Genomic DNA, 22318 nt, shown 5'->3' with positions numbered 1-22318 from the left:
ATGTGATACATACTAGTATACACATATACACACTGCTCAAAAAAATTAAAAGGAGCACTTTAAACAAACACATTAGATACATCAGATCTCAATAAGAAGTTGGATATCTATACAAATGACGACCGGGCAGTGTCTTAGGAACAAAAGGATGCCAAGTCTTTTAATGGTAATAAAGGTCATCAGCCTACAGAGGGCTCAATTGTGTACACACCATAAAATCAGAGTGAAATGAAGATGTGGCAGGCTAGTCCATTTTTTCCGAAACTTAATTTCTGCAACTCAAAATGCTTTTCAGTACCTTGTGTGGCCCCCATGAGCTTGGATGCATGCTTGACAACATCGCGGCATGCTCCTAATGAGACGGGTGGCGTCTTGTGGCATTTCCTCCCAGATCTGTGTGAGGGCATCCCTGAGCTGTTGTACAGTGTGAGGAGCAACCTGGCGGAGCCTAATTGACCGAAACATAATGTCCCAGAGATGTTCTATTGGGTTTAAGCCTGAAGACCTGTGATCAAGGATTATTGATTTGTATAAAGCTGGGAAAGGATGCAAAACCATCTCTAAAAGTCTGGATGTTTATCAATCTACATTTAGAGAAGCTGTCTACAAATGGAGAGAGTTTGGCACTGTTGCTCCTCTCCCAAGGAGAGGTCGTCCACCAAAGATGACGCCAGAGTTCAGCGCAAAATACTCGGAGAGGGAAAAAAAGAACCCTAGAGTGTCTGCTTAAAACTTACTGGAATCACTGGCACAGTCCAGTATCTCTGTGCATACATCAACTACAGTGCCTTGCAAAAGTATTTGGTCCCCTTGAACCTTGCAACCTTTCGCCACATTTCAGGCTTCAAACATAAAGATATAAAATATTAATTTTTTGTCAAGAATCAACAACAAGTGGGACACAATCGTGAAGTGGAACAAAATTTATTGGATAATTTAAACTTCTTTAACAAATAAAAAACTGAAAAGTGGGGCGTGCAATATTATTCGGCCCCTTTACTTTCAGTGCAGCAAACTCACTCCAGGAGGATCTCTGAATGATCCAATGTTGTCCTAAATGACCGATGATGATAAATAGAATCCACCTGTGTGTAATCAAGTCGCCGTATAAATGCACCTGCTCTGTGATAGTCTCAGGGTTCTGTTTAAAGTGCAGAGAGCATTATGAAAACCAAGGAACACACCAGGCAGGTCCGAGATACTGTTGTGGAGAAGTTTAAAGCCAGATTTGGATACAAAAAGATTTCCCAAGCTTTAAACATCTCAAGGAGCACTGTGCAAGCCATCATATTGAAATGGAAGGAGCATCAGACCACTGCAAATCTACCAAGACCCGGCCGTCCTTCCAAACTTTCTTTTCAAACAAGGAGAAAACTGATCAGAGATGCAGCCAAGAGGCCTATGATCACTCTGGATGAACTGCAGAGATCTACAGCTGAGGTGGGAGAGTCTGTCCACAGGACAACAATCAGTCGTACACTGCACAAATCTGGCCTTTATGGAAGAGTGGCAAGAAGAAAGCCATTTCTCAAAGATATCCATAAAAAGTCTCGTTTAAAGTTTGCCTGGGAGACACACCAAACATGTGGAAGAAGGTGCTCTGGTCAGATGAAACCAAAATTGAACTTTTTGGCCACAATGCAAAACGATATGTTTGGCATAAAAGCAACACAGCTCATCACCCTGCCTGAACACACCATCCCCACTGTCAAACATGGTGGTGGCAGCATCATGGTTTGGGCCTGCTTTTCTTCAGCAGGGACAGGGAAGATGGCTAAAATTGACGGGAAGATGGATGCAGCCAAATACAGGAACATTCTGGAAGAAAACCTGTTGGTATCTGCACAAGACCTGAGATTGGGACAGAGATTTATCTTCCAACAGGACAATGATCCAAAACATAAAGCCAAATCTACAATGGAATGGTTCAAAAATAAACGTATCCAGGTGTTAGAATGGCCAAGTCAAAGTCCAGACCTGAATCCAATCGAGAATCTGTGGAAAGAGCTGAAGACTGCTGTTCACAAACACTCTCCATCCAACCTCACTGAGCTCGAGCTGTTTTGCAAGGAAGAATGGGCAAGAATGTCAGTCTCTCGATGTGCAAAACTGATAGAAACATACCCCAAGCGACTTGCAGCTGTAATTGGAGCAAAAGGTGGCGCTACAAAGTATTAACGCAAGGGGGCCGAATAATATTGCACGCCCCACTTTTCAGTTTTTTATTTGTTAAAAAAGTTTAAATTATCCAATAAATTTTGTTCCACTTCACGATTGTGTCCCACTTGTTGTTGATTCTTGACAAAAAATAAATAAATTTCATATCTTTATGTTTGAAGCCTGAAATGTGGCGAAAGGTTGCAAGATTCAAGGGGGCCGAATACTTTTCCAAGGCACTGTATATGTAAAACTATGGCCAAGAATGGTGTTTATGGGAGGACTCCACAGAGGAAGCCACTGCCGTTAAACGCTCACAAAAAGGCACTTAGACACTCCACAGAGGTTTTGGCAAAAATTTTTGTGGACTGATGAAAACAAAGTTGAATTGCTTGTGAGTAACACACAATGTAATGTGTAGAGGAAAAATGGAACAGCTCACCAACATCGACACCTCATCCCCACCGTGAAGAGTGGAGGAAGCATCATGATTTTGGGTTGTTTCGTTACCTCTGGGCCTGAACAACTAGCAATCATTAATGCAAGGATTAATTCAAAAGTTTATCAGGATTTTTTGCAGGAAAACCTGAGGCCGTCTGTCCGACAGTTGAACCTAAAAAAGGATGGATGCTGCAACAAGACAATGGTCCAAAAGACAGAAGTAAATCAACTTCAGAATGGTTTCAGAAGAACAAAATACACGTTCTGGAGTCGGCAAGTCAAAGTCCAGAGTTTAGATGCTGTGGCATGACCTAAAGACAGCGATTCATGCCAGACATCCCAGGAATCTAACTGAACTACAGCAATTTTGTAGAGAGGAATGGGGCAAGATTAGTCCTGATGGATGTACCAGACTGATCTGCAGCTACAGGAAGCATCTGGTTGAAGTTATTGCAAATATTAAATGTGATGGTTCACTTACTTAATTCTCCCCCTTCTATCATTGTATGCATACTATCCTCATTAAAATATGAAAACTTAAGTTTGGGTGGTTTTAGTTAACGCACAGGTTTTTCATCCGTGTGATTTTGACAAAAATCAGATCACATTCGATGGTGATTTTATGCTGAAATATGAGAAATTCCCAAAGGTTCAGATATTTTTCATACCACTGCACATAAGTACAGTAACGAAGTACTTTAACTATTACATTCCACCACTGTATCCAGATGCTGTCATATGGCACCATTTAATATCTTCGTAATTCAAAGTCACAACACCCATATTTTGAAGTGAGCCTCTTTATTTTGTAAAGGTAAAGCTAGGCAGTAATGTTTTACAGTAATCATTTTCAATGCAATAACATTGATGTACTTTTTAATGGCTCATTATGTACAGAGGAACCTTGACATATTGAAGGAAAGAAGTGCAAACTAGTCATTTAGAACACATTTTTACAAAAATATAACATACACATTATTTTCAGATACTTTGATAGAACAATATACTTGGAAGCACATGGTTGTTTGGTAACTTGGTACATGAGTGACTCAGCATTTGAATGTTTATCACACAGTCAACAGTTGAACCTGCTAAAATGTCTAATATTATATAATTGACTTTTCCCATTACTGAAAAATGGGGAGCGGTTCTTGTTCTGAAGGATTGAACAATGCATGATTTCAAATGATAATATTTAGACGTGAGTGGTTATCAATTAAGGTTGGTCAAACCTATTTAAAAAAAAAAAAAACTATTAATTCAGTTGAATGCAATAATAATAAGGATTAATTTTTTAAATCTAAGTTTTGGGGGAGGTCTGTGAGCTACTGAATACTGGTCTTATTCACATTTATATAATCCTTAAATGATTCATGTTTCCCTTTTGTAGTCTGAATACAAAATAATAAACACCGCGTAGTCTGCACAATTGGCAATTTGTTAATACAATCAAGAACTAAACAGCACTGAAGGTCCGAGGCACACAGTTCAAAAAGCCATTGGTGAAGCCATTGCCTCTCTTGTCTTCATAAACTTGACGTTGTTCACTGAAGTCTCAGCCACTGGGTCGCCGTTCGAGACCTGCAGGGACGGTGGGATAAGGCTGTCCAATTCCTGTCTATGTCCAGTCTCCTGCAGCCACGTGTGAAACTTAGCCTCCACAAGCTCCTGGAACTTGCATTTTTGCTCCCTTTGCACAGAACACACATTTTAGAAGTAACCAAAGGAAACTAATAGCAAAAGAAAACCTGCTGAGTTTCTGTACTTGTTCATTATAATTTGTTGGTGTTTTTCGCATTTATATTTACTAGGGATTTACCGATCGCATATATTTGCATCCAAGTCACCTGATTTTGAGAATCAGTCCCAATCCGATACTGGGAATTTTTAAACTTTTTAAAAATGTTCTTTTAAACATGTTACCGTCCCACCGTACCCTCTTCATAATGTGAATTATTTTTAGACAAGAGTAACGTAGAAAAATGCTTGTCTTTATTAAACACTTCATTGAGTGAGACCTCAGTGAAGTTGGCCCCCATCAGACGCAAAATTTATTGAAAAATTATATAATCGGTTTGTGCCGATTTTTTTTTTTTTCCCATTTGTACTGCTATCATTTTTCAAATATTAACAATTATTTTACAAGTCAATCTGAGGTCAACAATCCCATTTTAATTAAAAATTGTGTTTTTGCTATTGCTTTTAAGATATTGAGATACAAATTCCGAGTGATGTCACGCATATTGCTTTTTTAGTTAAACACATTTTTCGAATTTTATAAAGACGAAAACATTAAGAGGGGTTTGAATATGAAATTATTATAAAACAAACATTTATCTTTTAAGAACTACAAGTTTTTCTGTCCGTGGTTCCCTTTAAACTTTTATTCGCTGTATCAATAACAATGGTGTTTCCATTGGGTTGACTGTCCCTAGCCTGGATTCCCTAATTTTTGTTTATGTATTTATTTACTTATTTGTTTGTCCCCCCCAAGGGTTACATTACACTAGTTTTTGTCACCATCACTGCTTTTTGTGGTAAATATAGTATCTTCCATCTTTGTAGACCAATTTACTTGTTAATTGTCTGTTCTGGAAATTGGGGTTATGGCTCTATCTTGTGGACAAAAAGAAAATTACAGTTTTAATGTTCTTTATTTTTATCCCTCCGATGGGTCATTTTAATTTACTGGGGTTGAGTTTAGGGTAAAGACCAGGGCAAGGGTTCCATATTTTTTTAATTATTTATTTCATCCCCAAACTGTTGTTTAGAAGTGAGTTACGGGATTGTTATGGTTAGAAAAAGATTTCTCTTCCCGTTCCGAAATGGTTACGTTTAGAGCACAGGTGTCAAACCGATTCCAGAAAGGGCCTAGTGGGTTCAGGTTTTCTTTCAACCAATGAAGAGGACACCTTTTCACCAATTAGATCTTTTACATGTGTAATCAGTTAAACTTTGTCAGGTGCTGCTTGTTTCAGCAGGAAGTTCATTGGTTAAACTCTCTGCGCGATATCGGTGGGAAAAAACCCCAGCACCCACTAGGCCCTTTCTGGAATCGGTTTGGCACCTGTGGTTTAGAGCATTGCTCGTCTCCACTTTTTAAAAATCACCAAAAACCTAGGATACGCAATGCTTCATTGAGTGAGTCCGCTCACGCTGCAGAAAAGAGCCTCTTACTTACACAATGAGTTGGACATACTTATGCAAGTTTAACAATGATTGACAGATTTGTGCATTTGATCGTAGAGCACAGGTGTCAAACCGGTTCCAGAAAGGGCCAAGTGGGTGCTGGATTTTGTTCCGACCGATACCACGCAGAGAGTTTAACCAATTAACTATCTGCTGAAACAAGCGGCACCTGACAATGATTAACTGATTACACATGTGAAAGATCTGATTGGTATAAAGGTATCCTCTTCATTGGTTGGAAAGCAAACCTGCACCCACTTGGCCCTTTCTGGAATCAGTTTGACACCTGTGTCGTAAAGCTACCTCTGGCAGGATCAAAGCTACAAACCTGTCAATCATCGTTAACTTTAAGTACCAAACGCAAGCTGCACTGGACAGTTTGGCCCCACTACTTGGGGGGCCAACTACTTAAAGATATTTTTTTAAAATTAAAAACCCGATCCTTTTCACTCGATTCGGATCCTCTGAAAAATGGTGCGATCGGCCCAATTTCTGGTCAAGTATCAGATCGAGACATCCCCAGCTAGAACTATTTGGAGGCGCACAGCTGCACACTGTTGCGGCAATACCTTTACAAAAGGCTCCATTTAATTAATTAGGTCTCGTAAATAATAATTGATTTTTGTAGGATGAGTACGAGTGGTTCTACAGTGATGAAATGACAGCTCCCAGAAATGTTTGACTTTGGTCAGGTATGTGAAGTATTTGAATATGAAGGTGAGTGCAGTTATGTACATTAAGTGAAACACTGTTAGTTGTTGTTAGTTGTTACACTATACAGTCAAGGTCATGTTGAGTTCAGAGTCCCTCCAGCAAAAGTGACACTATCACCACCATTCAGATTATCTAACCATGTTATTGACTGTTGGCTTCAATTCTCCATCCAATCACTTTTGCTATGCAGTGGAAAGATACAGCGACGACAGAATCTGCATTTTTTTCACACTTTATTTGGGATTTAATGTTACAGCAGCTGTGTCTTTCCATTTGGGCAGTACTTCTGAAATAGTGGGGCGCGCCTGAGAGCGATGCCAGAGGTGGCGCGTGTTACCTCGGGGAACAAACTTTTTTGCTGTAGTAGAATAAAATGTAATTGCAGATCCATTCACTGGGTGGCAGTGGCGCTTTAATTTCCAGAGTATGCGCAGTATGTTTTAACCAAACAAGAGTACGAAGCTAAGAGCACTGGAGATCTTAAGAGCTTCGACAAGGAAATATGACAAAGTGTATGTAGCTTTTCATTTTAGGCTTTGACTTTTAATACAGTGGGAGACGAGGAAATACCAGTCTGTTTACTGTGTCTAAAAATGTTTGCAGAGGCAAATCAATTAAGACCTCACTTAGAACATTAGACCCCAATCACGTTGATAAGCCCCTTTATTTTTTTTCAGCGAAAACCTGCCGAATATTGCCAACCATTGTCCCGCTTTGTCAAAGTTCCATCAATAAACCAGCGAACACTGTTAGCATCACTTAAGGTGGCATACCAAGTTGCTCAGTGCAAAATAACGCCACACCATAGCAAAGGAGCTGCAGCAAAAATAAAAACTGTCCCTCTGTCCAATGACACTGTCGTTTTTGTTCTGTTCATTTTTGTTTTTTCAAATTGTTGTCATATCGTCCTCATGAGTTAGGTTGGTAATCACTTTGATTTCATTCTTATTTATTTCATTAAATTTTATTTTTCAGTATCATATGGTGAAAAGATGTACCTTGAGCATAGACTTCATAATGTATTGACGGAGCGCGGGGCCGACTCGTAGGGGGCCTATCTCCGTCAAAGCTGACTGAGTGCAAAGCCAGACAAAGAGCTTTTTCCGTTGAAAATTATTGTGAATAAATGCTTAAATCACTGAATTCTTCATAGCTATGGACGTAAAACAGTCTCAATTGTTGATTAAAAGCAACAACAACAAAAAACCATGCAGTTAGCATATATTTTACGTAAGTATTGCGAACTATGATGCTTATCAGCAAATTAGCGGCCGCTATATCACAAAGAGCTTTTTCCGTTGAAATTCTTGTGAATAAATGCTTAAATCCCTGTATTCTTTATAGCTATGGACGTAAAACAGTCTCAATTGTTGATTAAAAGCAAAAAAAAAAAAAAAACATGCAGTTAGCATTTATTTTACGTAAATATTGTGAACTATGATGCTAGTCAGTAAGCAAATTAGCGGCCGCCATATGTAAACAAAGAGCTTTTTCTGTTTAAAATTCTTGTGAATAAATGCTTAAATCCCTTAATTCTTTATAGATATGGACGTAAAATACTCTCGATTCTTGGTTAAAAACAAAAAAAAAAACAGGCAGTTAGCATTTATTTAATGTAAACATGTCAAATGTGCAGTTAGTCTTTAAGTCACTGTGGAGGCCCCCTTAGTACAACAAAGAGCTTTTTGCGTTGAAAATTCTTGTGAATACATGCTTAAATCCCTGAATTCTTTATAGATACGGATGTAAAATAGTCTCAATTCTTGGTTAAAAGCAAAAAAAAAAAACGGGCAGTTAGCAGTTATTTTATGTAAATATTGCAAAGTATAATGCCAATGCTGTCGTGGCCAATTTCTCCCATTGATTTTTTTCCACAACGTTTCAAAATGCATGCATGGTACGAAAAATTTAATTACCTTGAATCCTCGAACAAATCACTCCTGAAACAATCCTTTCTGTTTGTATGCGGTACAGCTTTCGTACTTTTTCAAGCTAAATCCAGCGTTGGATCACTGCATGTGTCCTTCGGGAAGGGGGCCGTCCCACAAGTGACGCAGTGAATGGGGAATGTGTCACGTCAATATATTATGAAGTCTACTAGTATGTCTTGAGTCTATTTTTACAGTTCAGATGTGACTTTTTTTTTTAATTCAGGCAAATTGATGTGCTTGAAGCCTTTTCTGTTTTTTTTCTTCATATTGTTAACAAAGACGCAATGTTATGCAGAGGTGTACTTATAATAACTTTATAGAGTAATTCCATTTACAGTGGCGGCAGATAGTTTGGTGGTTAGGGGGGGCGCGAAACGTTTACAGTACGTCTTCCTGGGGGGGGCGGAACAGAAAATAATTTAGAAGCACTACATTTGGGTCACAGGAAGCGACACTTGAAAAAATGTGTTATATGCAAAATTTAACTTGATAGTGTAGTTTTGGGAGGAATTTCTTTTGGAAATTCTGTGTTTCCACCTAATTTTGCTGTTCCAGCTCTCTTTCAAGTTGTTGTAGTTAGCCATTTATAGTACATTACTACTGCCAGTGCAATAGCTGACATCATGATTGGAGTTTAAAAAAAAAAAGTACAACATTTCATGGTATGCTTCATCTATTGTGTACGGCTGTACGCCACTTACTTGTTCAGCTGAGCCTCCATGACTGTCTTCTGCCATCTTTGTATCCTCTTTTGTTTGTCATCGAGTGCTGCCTGATAGCGGGGCGCCAACTCCCCCGGTACCTCGCACGTATCTCCCTCCATATGGAAAGGCACCACCAGCATGTGGAACTCCTCCGGGGGTAGGAGACGGTAGCAAGTCAGGTCTGGGTTAGCGGAGGCCTTTACTGGGTCATTCCCCAACAGCAGGGGCTGATCCCACAAGTTGGGTACCACCGCCAGCCCCACACTGGCCATGTGGTCCTCCAGGGATGGGTAGAAGGTGTGGAAGGGGCCCAGGGTGATGTCGGTATTGCCCGGCAGGAGCAGCGGGCGTGTGGGCGTCAGAGCATGGAGCGTGCAGCGCGACGAGGCCCCGACGACGAGTCTGCCCGCCACGCACACTACCTTCACATTCTGGCAACAGTGCACATGCACGCTGGTCTCCACTGGACCCAGAATCACTGTGCAATCTCTGCACTTGTCCACATTTACGGACCTAGAGACAAAACAATTTGCGCTCAAATTGGAGGAGATTCAATAGAAACAAGAACAGTACGTTTTAAAATGGATTTTACAACTTCAATGACAAATTGCTGCAAAATGTTGAATCTTGATTAAGTGCAGAAGTGCATGTTTTTTTTAAACACATTTAAAATTGAATTTTAATTATAAATTGGATTAGTTCCAGATCAAACACAAGATTAGTTTCTGAATACAAATGTTTTGCTCAAAATTTAAAATATTAGACAATTAAAAAGTAATTCGAATATAAAACATAGGCATTCTTTTTTTAAAAATATTTGTTGACATCGCTGACATCAAACTATGGAAAATTATTGTAGATAATAATCAGGGGTGCACATATTTTTTTTTCCCAGGTTCTCAGATGAGGACCTGGAGATGTGACTTGGTCCTCATTGAGCTTGAGAGCCAACCCACCTGATGCAATAAAATTATGACAAGCTTTACTTGGAGCCAATTACCTTTAATTAATTATATTAATAATTAACGCTTGATTAACATCAACTGGCACAACAAAATTGCCATTACTTTGAAGTGAAATGTAAAGAAATAAACATAAAAGCACTAATTCAAAATAAAGGGCATTATGTGGCTCCCACATTAACTCCAAGCCTTTGTAAAAGTGGGATGTCCTCCTCATAAGAGTTCATTGAACGTGCATGTTTAGCTTTGTGAAATGCGAGCAAAAACACGTTTGTCAGTGCATAGCGCTGTTCTTCATTAACTTTATTCCGCCACTTGTCCATAGGGCGAGTGGGGTCCTGTCTGACATCGCCACATTGCCACATGCTCTTTTTTTTTCGTGCTTTTTAAAGTTTGGATGGCTGAAATTATTTGACCCTATATAAAATGCGCTGCTCTTATTAGCGACATTGGGATTCTCACGGCAAATTTTGCACCACATTTCCGTGCGAGCATCATTTGCTTCTAGCCATGGTAACTCCTGCAGCCACTTTTCAGCAAAAGTCCTTTTTTTCGATAGCTGCGGTGACGTCTCTGTCGTCTGTCTGTCTTTTGACGGGGGTGGGGGAACACGGAAATAATTACTCAGTGGGGCCTGCCTCTTTGACATTTTGAGAAGTGATTTTCTCGTGTCCGCCGCAAATAGTGGTCAGCTATCGGTAAGCAAAAGCGTATGGAAGCCGTTGAGGGCCAGCGCGTTTGTCTACGTCCAGTACGCATGCGTGCATGCGGACCACTTATGTTCACCCCTGATAATAATGTATATCATGGTGAAAAAAAACATGCTAAAAAAACTTTTAAAAGTCACCTTTAGTTAAAAACTTTAGCAGATGGAAAGACTTTTAGTTCTTAAAAGAGAAATGTTATCATGAGTGAAAATAATTTGATAATAAAAACCCTATTGATGTTTTGGTTTTAATACAACTTGTAAAATTAGTTCAACTAGTAGGTCGCCATTGTTGTTGACGTTACACGGCTGTGACGTCACTTGGCTACGCTGCCAGACTTCCAGAGTATGACTAGCGACATAAACATGTCATCTGTTCAACCCTTTTAATTTGAACCCGAGAAGAACATGAATGAGCATGACAACATTGTCGGTATTTCACAACACAAACAGCAAAATGAACAGGAAAGACGGGATGAGACGAGATGAGAGTAGGGGGGAAAAAAAAACCAGGTGTTCTGCCAAAATGTGCTACAGCGGCGAAACGTCTGCAAGAGGCGAATTTGACACATAACGTACTACCATGCGCTTTCAGCTAGTTTTTTTTTTAGATGCATACAAGAAGAACATACTAAAGATGCCTTAAGAAAATACTGAAACATAGTAATATCAAATAAGGGTGGTTTAAATAAGCTGCATGACTAATGTGGTCAACAGATAAACAATCTGCTATAAAGCTACCACAAGAAAACAATGCTTAAACGTATGAGAGGGAAACACATATAAAAAGTATTTTGAGGCAATGAAAAGTTAATAAAAGACTCAATAGAAAAAACAAATAGTAAATACTCGCCGTTTTTAATTGATGTGTGCATTTGTTGGACGTCTCGCCGCTTAGAAGGAATTGCAGATAAACTTACTGTGTTATTTTGACGTGCATCTATTAATATTTTTATATGATTATTTTAGGAGATCAAGCAGTTATTGTTTGGATTATGTTACGCAGCTGCAGATTACAATTTCATCACCTGACTAACGCAAATGTATGTGAACACTGTCTAATTTTCAGCCTTTTCAACTGCTGAGTTGTCTCTCAATACTCGTGAGTGACTAATAACCTGAGAGGCGAAAGGAGGTAGATGTAGGCGTCAGAACAGCGGTGGATCTTAATGTTGGCTCCAGTCATTTTGTCAGAGGTCTTGGCCAGGGTCTGCTTACACACTTGAGACATGAGCACCATCTTGCTGCCCGCTGGAGCCAAGTGAGTGTTTCGGGCTATCTTGGCACGCTTTATGGCCCCCTCGACTTAAAAAAAACAAGAGCAATGGTAAGCTATATGGAGGGGATTTGTGCAATTTTAAAGATCGAGGTTACCTTGTTGTGCCCAGGCTAGCCTCTTCCCGGAGCGCAAGCAGGACGTTATTCCAAAGGGATTGTGGGTGAGGTTGTGTTGAAGACAGGAGATAAGCTGGTTGAGTGGGAAAGAATGGCTGAGGGAAGAGTAGCCCGCGTGCATTTGGAGTGGACCTTTACTCAGCAACCTATGGACAGGCTGGACAGCGCTTCCTGGGTGCACTGAGCCCTCCAGGAGCAGGCCCAAGCTGCGCACAGCCACCAGGGAGATCTGGGACAGCACAAGGCACACGTCCGTCATCTCTTACTTGCTGTGAGCTAACAGGGGTCCACACACACACCTGACAATCACGCCGGGCTATCCCTGACTCAGACAGTTGATCCGGTTCCACCAGCAGCTCCAGAAGTTCCGTCAAGTGGCTCTGCGTAAAGGAAAGGTGGGCCTGGTCGTCCCAATTCTACTGAACACACACAAAAAAAAAATGTTTAAGCGTCACAGCAAAGAAAGCCTTCAAAGAAACGAAAATGGTCCCCACAGTCAAACATGGTGGAGGTTCCCTGATGTTTTAGGGTTGCTTTGCTACCTCTGGCCCTGGACTGCTTGACCGTGTGCATGGCATTATGAAGTCTGAAGACTAACAACAAATTTTTCAGCATAATGTAGGGCCCGGTGTGAGAAAGCTGGGTCTCCCTCAGATGTCATGGGTCTTCCAGCAGGACAATGACCCAAAACACACTTCAAAAAGCACTAGAAAATGGTTTGAGAGAAAGCAATGGAGTCTTGTAAAGTGGACAGCAATGAGTCCAGACCTGAATCCCATAGAACACCTGTGGAGAGTTCTGAAAGGTTTGGAGAAGGCACCCTTCAAATCTCAGAGACCTGGAGTAGTTGGCCAAAGAAGAATGGTCTAAAATTCCAGCAAAGCATTGTAAGAAACTCATTGATGGATACCGGAAGCGGCTGTTCGCAGTTATTTTGTCTAAAGGTTGTGCTACCAAGTATTAGGCTGAGGGTGCCAATACTTTTCCAGCCCATTTTTGAAGTTCTGTGTAAAATGATAATGATTTAAAATTTTTTCCCCATTCTCTTTTGTGTTTTTTTTTCATTGCAAGCAAAATAAAGGAAGATATTACTACCTAATCATTTGTAATTGCAATCATTTTCTGGGAAAAATTGAGCATTATCTGACAGAATTGCAGGGGTGCCAATACTTTTGGCCAGCACTGTATGTAGCCTGTTATCTGTTATCATTCAATATGTATTGTTACCAAGTGGAACTTGTGTTGTGACAGGTGAGAGGAAAAAGTAGAAGAGGATAACCTTGTTCTGAGTGTTGGTCTTGGCCTCACGTTCCGACGGAGATGGAGAATGTGCGCGATGGCTGGGCCACTCTTCACCAATGAGAGAGTTACGCAGAGACACGCGATTCAGCTGTTGGATGTGGAGGAAGAGGAGGAACTGCAGCGTGTCCACGGACATCTGGGGAAAAGGAAAGCTCAATTCCTAACCCCTTTGTCTTTTAGTCCCACTGCCTTTTGATAGATTTGCATTTTTTTAATGCTCCGTTATTTGATGTCTTGTTTAGAAATATCTGTATCTTCTATGATTTTCTAATCATTTTATCGTTTGTGTCTTTTATGCTTAATGTACAGACAGCATTTGGTCAGAGCTGCGATTGTTGTGAAAGTGCTATATGAGTTGTGTTTTGACTTTTTATTTTCAGTGACAGGTGGTGTGTCAGTTTGTTGAGAAGGAACACACCATGTTGACATAGGTAGACTCCAAGCTAGCTGCTGACTGCCTGCTGGCAGTTAAAAGTCAACTTCCGTGAATACCAAATAACCCACTAACCCCACCCAAAAGTATGTATATTTATGTAGTATAAGCCTAAAAAAAAATCCTATTTTTATGTGGCATACAAAGTGAAAAAAATTTAAAGGGAAAAAACCCCCACTTCACACAACAGTACATTTACCCCTGAACTGCACAGCATGTACTGTTCTTTAGAAAAATTCAATAAAACAATACAGGGTAGGCTTTGGTTACCGCTGTAAACGACAACTAAAAATAGATGTGCTCCATTTATAAATCTGTCGGTAGCTGGACCAATAACAGTTACTAGGGAAGTCCCGATCATATATTTTTGCACCTGAGTCCGAGTCACCTAATTTTGAGAATATGCTGATACAGAGTCCCAATCCGACACCGGGAAAAAAAAAAGTTTTTTTTTTTTTTTTTAACCAAGTTTTGTATTGTCACACCATGCCGCCTTCATAATGTGAATTATTTTTAAACAAGAATTATAAAAACAATAATTGTCTTTATGAAATGCTCTATTGAGTGAGTCCACTCAAATCCACTCATGCTGCTGAGAACAGCCGCTCACTTACACAGTGAGTTGCCACACCACACTTATGACTGGGCTGCAAGTTTAACAATGATTGACATATTTATGCCTTTGATCGTAGAGCTACCAAGCTTCTCTGGCAAGATCAAAGCTACAAACCTGTCAATCATCATTAACTTTAAGTACCAAACGCAAGCTGCACTGGACAGTTAGGCCACACTGAGAGGCTGTGGCACTGTACGAGCATGAAGCTTCAAAACATAAATACAAGTAGTCCCTGGGTTACGACGTACCCGACTTATGTGATTTTGATTTTACGGCGTCAGAGTCTCGTCTGCCATTTTGTCTCTAGTGTTTTTTTTGTTTTGTTTTTTAGGTCGAGCAAACAGTACCTTATTATACCTCACAGTATCTTATTCTTCTTACTTTATTTGATTAATATGACTGTTCTGCCCTTAGGAGAAATGTGTAGTTGATTATAATGTTCACCATTGATCTGTGATTTGAGATTTTGGTGCAGGAAGCATAGACCAGGTAGTACTTCCGCACGCGCCTGAAAACGCATGTACACACAAACTTTTTTGCGCACACGAAGAAGAGCGCGTTTGCTCCGACGAAAAAGTAGCGTAGCCGAGTGAGAGAGCGAGAAGGGAAAAGATTACAGTTTAGCTCGCTGTCTAGCTAGGACTTAGCTCCAATGTCTTGGCGAGGACAGTACAATGACGTAAAATACATGTTTTTGAATAGTTATTTTGAGATTTAGGGGGTATCTAGGGGTACTTAAAGGGTTAATTCCAATTTACGTGGAAATTCGGGTTACACTGAGAGCGTAGGTACGGAACTCGTTCGTAACCCGGGGACAGCTTGTACATTTTTTAAAGGGTATTACAACACCTGGGGAAATGCTAATATTCCATCATTTATCCATAAACGCATGCCTTTTGGATTCATATCATGCCACTTCGTGTAATTACACACATCGCAACACCAAGAAAATGATAGAAATTTGGATCGATAGTCAAGCTAAAACGACCGGCGCCCGAGATCCCGGAAATCTAGCATATTGTGTGCGTGACGTCACAACGAGGAAAGACCCGGCTCAGTGCTTAGTACTAAATGGCGGCGATGATGGCGGACAATTTTGTTTCTAGTTGGAGCGACGAATCCGAGGTAACAAACGTTCTTTTAATGGTGACGAGGAGAGTTATGAATCTTTGGTGTTTTGGGTTATCAATTTTAGCCCAAATGAAAGCCAATGCAGCCTAATGAAAGGATCATTGAGGGGAGCAATCACACTGACAAAACACCGGCAACAGATCGTGTGGGAAACACCGAATGGTTTGTTTTGCTTTTCTTTTTGAGAAGCTGATACACCTTGACCGCAAAATAATGTATAGAATAATTATCATTTATTGTGCTATCATAGGTTTTGGCTCTGCCAACAGACACAAATATGAATGGGACTAGAGGATTTGTTCTATATACTTTACGAGCGATAATTTATACATGTGTCCAGTCCTATATCTAATGTGTAATATGTTTTTTTATTATAAAAGAGTACTCACTCTAGCCATTTCGAGCTTGGCTGCTCCGCTCCTTTGGTTAGCCTGGGGTGGTGGGGTGGTCTCATCAGAGCCAGTCATCGTCCTCTTTCTTGATATCTCGGGACATTTAGGTGGCTGCGCGTGTATGGTGGGCACCGCATCTGCTTTCAGCAGCAATTTCTTAGCAAAACCTAATTTTATTTGTCCATAGTTCGAATAGCTTTCAGGTGTAAAATGCGCACCACACAAAACCGTGCCGGAGGCTGGGTCTGCAAAATTAGCCCTCTTAGCACGGACTAACTTTACTCATTGTCTGCGTTGTCCAGCTCTTTTTCTCGCGTTCGGGAACTCATGGGTACTACATTGCAACAAATGGCTATTTGTACACCACATAGCATGACAGGTTTGAACCATTTTAGCGATTTTTTGATAAAATACCAACGCAACTCTCTCGTCGATAAACAACGATGGCACCTGCCTCGACCTTTTGTTTCCTTGTTGTGATGTCTCCGCCCCATTCGGCTGTTTCCGGAATACTTTCGGAAATGTTCGTAATTTTGATCTATTTTCCAATGAATGTGATTTATTTTTTTGTTAACTTCATTAATATTTGTTATCTTGCCACATAACGGTTCTATTGATATCTCACAACCCCTTAGTATTATAATACACTTTAAATTAAAAATATAATCCTTTTCACCCGATTCTGATCTTCTGAAAAATGGCGCAGCCGGCCCGATTTCCGATCACGACAAATTTTTTTAAAGGTGTTTTTTAGGGGTCTGGTTTTTTTTACCTTTCCTCTTTGCTGGTCAAGCTCACTTTTGTTTGAACACTGTGAAAGACTCTCTGCCCACTCCAGTCTGTCTGCAGGTGAGTGGCTAGTAAAGAGGTCAAAGGTCTCGAAGTAGAGCCAGGCCAGGTCTTCTGCAAGCTGCAGCTTCCCACAAGCAATGTGCTTCCACATGGGCCAGGCCAACGAAGGGAAACAGCCATCACGGGTGCGTACATAGGTAGCCATCTTGCGTAGGTAGTGGAGGCCGAGTTTGGAGGAGGGGGCCACCTAAGATAAGGACACACCTGAGTTAATTTGTAACAATGCGGGAAAGACGCTTTTGATGGTCACTCACCTGGAGGGCACCCAGGAGGAAGGGCTCCATACGTGGCCATATTCTTACCCTATCTGGATCCACATCTGAGTAATTGTTGAAAATTAGATTGAATCCGTATGAAGACACAAAGTCAGAAACGTTTATTCAGTTTTTTTAGTCTCATTAGAGGGTGAAGAAAATATATCTCCATTTTTTAAGGAAGTTGTAAAGATTCTCAAATGTGGAAGTAAACAGTTAATAAAAGTAAAATTAAATACAATTACGGTATTCACCCTTGATGAACAGAAATATACTATAAATATGAACTTTGCTATGAGTTTGGGCTGTTCAGGGGTAGAGTTTAGGAGGCTGCCCCTGGGCCCAGCCCCCCAAGATAGGAGAGGGGTTCAAGCACATCTACAATTTGCGTAAAGCTGCACTATTATTATTAGGCCACTCCACTGGCTTGTATATGATGACGACCCAATTCAGTAAATAGTGATGTTTCTACGGTTTATAAAGGTAAAGTTTATTGGTAAAGTTAGGCTAAATAACTACCCAAAAAGTCCGAAAGTATTGTATTTTGTTTAATGGTTGGAGGATACACTACCCGTTGGTGGCAGCGTTTGGACTGTCGTTCAATGATGCTTCCATATATGAGCACTCAGACGTCTCACATGGATAAAGGATAGCTGCGCTCTGGTTTGGCCCATATAATGCTGTAAGTTGGTTCAGCTAATATAAGTTTGTGTATGCATTTGTAATTAAGTTTAGAGCCAAAGTTTGTGGAGTTACGAGTGAGCGATTTGCCATGAGAATTGTAAATACATTAGCCTTCGAAGCATTTAAGCTAGCGGACTTTTGTGAGGCAAATTAGGCTAATTTAATCTACTAAATTTACATATTGGTACAGACTAGAAGGTTATATGAACACCACTCATTTTATGTCGAATGTTTTATTGTTAAAGTGTGTGTTGTTTTGAACAGATGTGTACATATGTGTGTGACAGCTTTACAAATTGTCAAAAGTGAAGGAAGTAAAAAGCTTCAAAAAGTCCAATTGCTTTGTTTGCTTTCTGTCAAGCTGAACAACTTTACGATTAGTGAGGATGGAACAAGTCATGTTAATAAAGTAAAAAAAAAAAAGATACTGTGAAAAGATACTGTGAGGTACAATTAGATACTGCTTGTGAAACTAAAAAAGAAAAAAACTAGACTAGAGACAAAATGACGTCGTTAAGTTGAAATCGCGTAAATCGAGTACTTCGTAAGTCTCGTAACGGTTATCATCGAAACTTCATTTAGCAGTGATAAGAACGTGAATCTATACAGAATCTTAGCACTGTATCTGTACGTTACCCACAGATGGGTAGTAACACGTTACATTTATTTGAGTAACTTATTAAAGAAAAATGTACTTCTTAGAGTAGTTTTACCACACAATACTTTTTACTTTTACTTGAGTAGATTTGTGAATAAGAAACACTTCTTTTATTCCGCTACTTTGAGCTACACTAAAGTACATTTTTCCTATTTATTCTTCATATTGACTTTATTTTTGCCAAAAATGCTGACAGTAGCGCTACCAATTTCACCAATGACAATCGTTTAATTAATCGTCCGATTAATCGATCATAAAAACAATCGTTAGTTGCAGTCCTAATCTGTATTAACGTAAAATGACGTCACTTTATGCTTCCATGGCAACCAGACTGCTGCCGCCTTCACTTTAGTTGTATGTATTCGTCTGCCCCCGGCTAAATCGAACGCATAAGTACGGGTTGTTTTCTCTCATTAGTACCGAGGAACACGTTTAACTCTGTAAAGTGGATTTCGTCGCCCAAAATAGACTTATTTGCACTGTATTGCCATTAATGTTGCCTAAAGTGATGAATTAAGCTAAGCGAAGCTAACAAACGCTACTCATGTCAGTATACTTACTTTCAGCCTTCTTCGAGGGCCAGACGTCGGCTTTTTCCATCTCGGCAGGAGAACACCTCGTTTTAATTTCCATATCATTCATGTGTTATAACTCCGCCTGATCCTTTGAAAGTTTTTCAGCGACAGAGTCGAGCTGGGCGACATATCTGCCCCAAGTGTACTTCTTATTTGGCGCCCGTCCTCCGTTTCCTCAGTGTACCGGAGGACACCACAGCGTCTCTTCTTGATAACGCATGCGCAGGAGGGACCCTCCACTGGTTACCTTCATGCGCATGCGTCATCAAGTAAAGGACACTCGTATCAACTTTTTTTTTTTTTTTTTTTTTTTTTTTAGTGGTGGTGGAACTATGATAAAACTGTCTTCCGTTTGTCTACACCATCTTATATTAACTCATTGTTTTTTGTTTGTTTTTTCACATCAAAGGCAACTCATATACATTAAAAATTACATCATCAGTAACTCACTTCTCAACTGAATTCAACGAGATTTACTCTTTTGACAAAATCAAAGCAAAGGCTGTATATACAATACATTGTAAAACAACTAAATATATCAGATGTTAAACCCAATTTCCAGGTAGTGAGCAAAACCACTCAAAGAAATACAGTGGTGGACTGTAAAGAAGTCAGATTACTTCAGTACATGTTTGTGTATCTGTAATTTACTTGAGTACAAATATGAAGTGGTACTTTTCAAATTGTCGGCTGCGTGACATGTTTCTTTTGTTTGTTTTCTATTCTTCTCATTGTGAATTAATAGTTTCGTTTACATGCCTCCAGCGCAATTGATAAGCACCGTACAACTATACCGTAACTGAGCACTAGAGGCAGTAACACGAATACAAGGAAGATTAGGCAGGTGAACAAGATATTGACCAATAAAACCCACCAAACTCTTGTACAATAGGAGGTGGTATGCACCTGATAGTTGCTTCCAATCTGCCACTAAGCTAAGTTTTGGAGATATGAGCTTGTTAAACGTCTGATTATTGTACTTAAGTACCGGTACATTTTTGCGTATCTGTACTTTGCTTGAGTACAAACATTAAGTGGAACTTTTTACTTTTCCTTACCTTTTTAATTTTATAGCAGGTATCTATACTTTTTACTCCATTACTTTTCAAATTGTCCCCTGTGTTACACGTTACTTTTGTTTGTTTTCTTTTCTTCTCATTGTGTATTAATAATTTGGTTTTCATACCTCTGGGGCAATCGATAAGCACTGTACAACTATACCGTAACTGAGCACTAGAAGCAGCAACATGCACTTGATAGTTGTTTGCAAGCTGTTATTGATCTAAATTTTGGACTTTTTGAGCTTGTTAAGCTTCTGTTTGGAGTGCAGTGGATTTTATTGCTAATTTTTTTCCATTTTGCACAGTTTTAAAAACAACTGAGCAGTCAATGAATTTTCTGGTTCTTTCTTTGAATATTGACTTAGATCTCTGTGTTATATACATAGATACATATATTATATTTTTGCATTGGGAGAAAATACTTTTAGGTTTTACTTGCAAAGTAAATTTTGAAGCAAGTACTTTTGTACTTTTACTTTCGATTTTTCTTGGAAACTTGTACTTTTGCTTAAGTATTTTTTTTGCATCTGTATCTGCACTTTAAGTTAGTCTTGTTAAAAAAAAGTGAGTACTTCATCCACCGTTGAAGAAAGATGTCGAATCTACCTATTTTTCATGCCTTTAATAGTGGAATTCTTCCGCTTGAGTCATTCCTACGTTTGTTAAACTAATTTCCTGCCATTGACGGCGATTGACATCAATTCCAGTCATTCGCTGCCAGCCTTTTCCAGTCAAAATGGATAGGACGTCTTCCGACGTTAATGACACTGAAACATTATCATCAGTATTATCATCATACCATCATATGCTGATTTTAAGGGGGGGGGCAGGGGGGCCAGCCCACCTGGTCAAAAAGTGTCATTGCATGTAATTGACTTTCCTATAGACCCCAATCACGTGACGTCACAACTCCGCCCCCCTGACTGGTGCCGCCATATTGTCCGTCAGCTCATCGTGTTTACATATTACCGCTACGTACATTCCTCCTATTACTGCGTGTTTTTCTGCTTGTCTAAGGAATCACCGCCTAGTAAACGAATCCAAAAACCTTCCTGACAATCGTTAACACTGATTAATCAAAATGGTGAAGGCATGTGTGGCGGTTGGTTGCAGTAACAGATAAGATAAACGGCCATTTTAGTAGTTACTGTGTGCCCATTGTTAAAAGGGCAAATCTCTAAAGCAGCACGGTTTGTTTATCTCGGTCCATGATGCGTTTGTGTCGACAGCCGTGAGACAGCGGCGAAAACATCAATATGATGCCAACACGATCACAGACATCATCAGACGGAGACTACGAAGCTTGTCGCCACGGTCGCGCAGCAAGAAGGTGAGCGCAACAACAGGTGTTGTGCCGAAAAATAGCCGCCCTGCATGAAATGTCCCCCTTGACGGGAGCGCCCACACGGAAACGACTTTCTTGTACCGTGAATATGTATTATTTTACTCTGCTTGAACTAATAAATGTGATACCTGTGTGATTGTCATTTGGATATGGTCGTGAAAACCTGTAGACTAATACATTTCTGTTCAAAGATGGTTATGTGGCCCAGTCCACGATTTGTTACTAAAATACAGTACTAATATTTTGTGTAATTTAATTATTTAAAACTGATCTTACGGTCGTAAATCCATTACTGTAATGCGTCCATGAAAACATTTGATGTTTTCACATCAATAAAGCGTTATAAATAAGCGCTCCCGTCAGCGGGGACATTTCACGCGGGGCAGCTATTTTTCGGCACACACCGGCCCGTTGTCGATCAAGTTTCATTTTACAATTGTGACAACGGTGACGCTCAGCTGACCAAATGTCGGTTTATATTCGGGCCGGTGCCGATTTTGGGTACCCGACTCCTCATCGTGACATAAACTGGAGTATGATTGGAAATTTTGTGGTCTCAGGACGAGTTCTGACGCACGGGACGGGACCGGACGGGAGGAAACATCGGTTTGGGCAACAAATATGGATCTGGTGACTGGATCGACCGAAGCTTTTCTAAATAACGGCTTTTATGCAACTCATCCAATGAGTTGACAGCGTCTGAAAGCACCGGGGTTTCCATAATTTCCAAAAGTGAATCCACCTTTAGAAACTACAACCATTGACAATACGGACACACAATGACGGACAATATGGCAGCACAATACAGCGATCACG

The 22318-nt window shown here is 40.1% G+C and overlaps 2 protein-coding genes across 2 annotated transcripts in view; one reads left to right on the top strand and one right to left on the bottom strand.

Annotated features, from left to right (window-relative positions):
* The window catches only part of lcmt2 (leucine carboxyl methyltransferase 2), a 46317-nt gene extending 32845 nt beyond the window's left edge, over positions 1-13472 (top strand). The window contains exon 15 of the mRNA XM_057851922.1: positions 13451-13472. The gene's annotated coding sequence lies outside the window, so the exon portion shown is untranslated. The remainder of the gene's footprint in view (positions 1-13450) is intronic.
* Positions 3389-19304, bottom strand: tbccd1 (TBCC domain containing 1). Its single transcript, XM_057851923.1, has 9 exons — positions 19082-19304; positions 17180-17244; positions 16846-17112; positions 13479-13637; positions 12499-12615; positions 12179-12428; positions 11923-12109; positions 9134-9649; positions 3389-4288 (listed from the first exon to the last, which is right to left on the bottom strand). Exons 1-9 carry the CDS (start codon positions 19161-19163, stop codon positions 4087-4089), a joined length of 1845 nt encoding a protein of 614 aa, XP_057707906.1. The 5' UTR covers positions 19164-19304; the 3' UTR covers positions 3389-4086.
* Positions 19305-22318: the final 3014 nt, after the last annotated feature.

This window comes from Corythoichthys intestinalis, chromosome 12 (genome assembly GCF_030265065.1).
Source record: "Corythoichthys intestinalis isolate RoL2023-P3 chromosome 12, ASM3026506v1, whole genome shotgun sequence".
In the NCBI taxonomy this organism is placed as follows: Eukaryota; Metazoa; Chordata; class Actinopteri; order Syngnathiformes; family Syngnathidae; genus Corythoichthys; species Corythoichthys intestinalis.
This window is presented reverse-complemented; position numbering and strand designations above follow the sequence as displayed.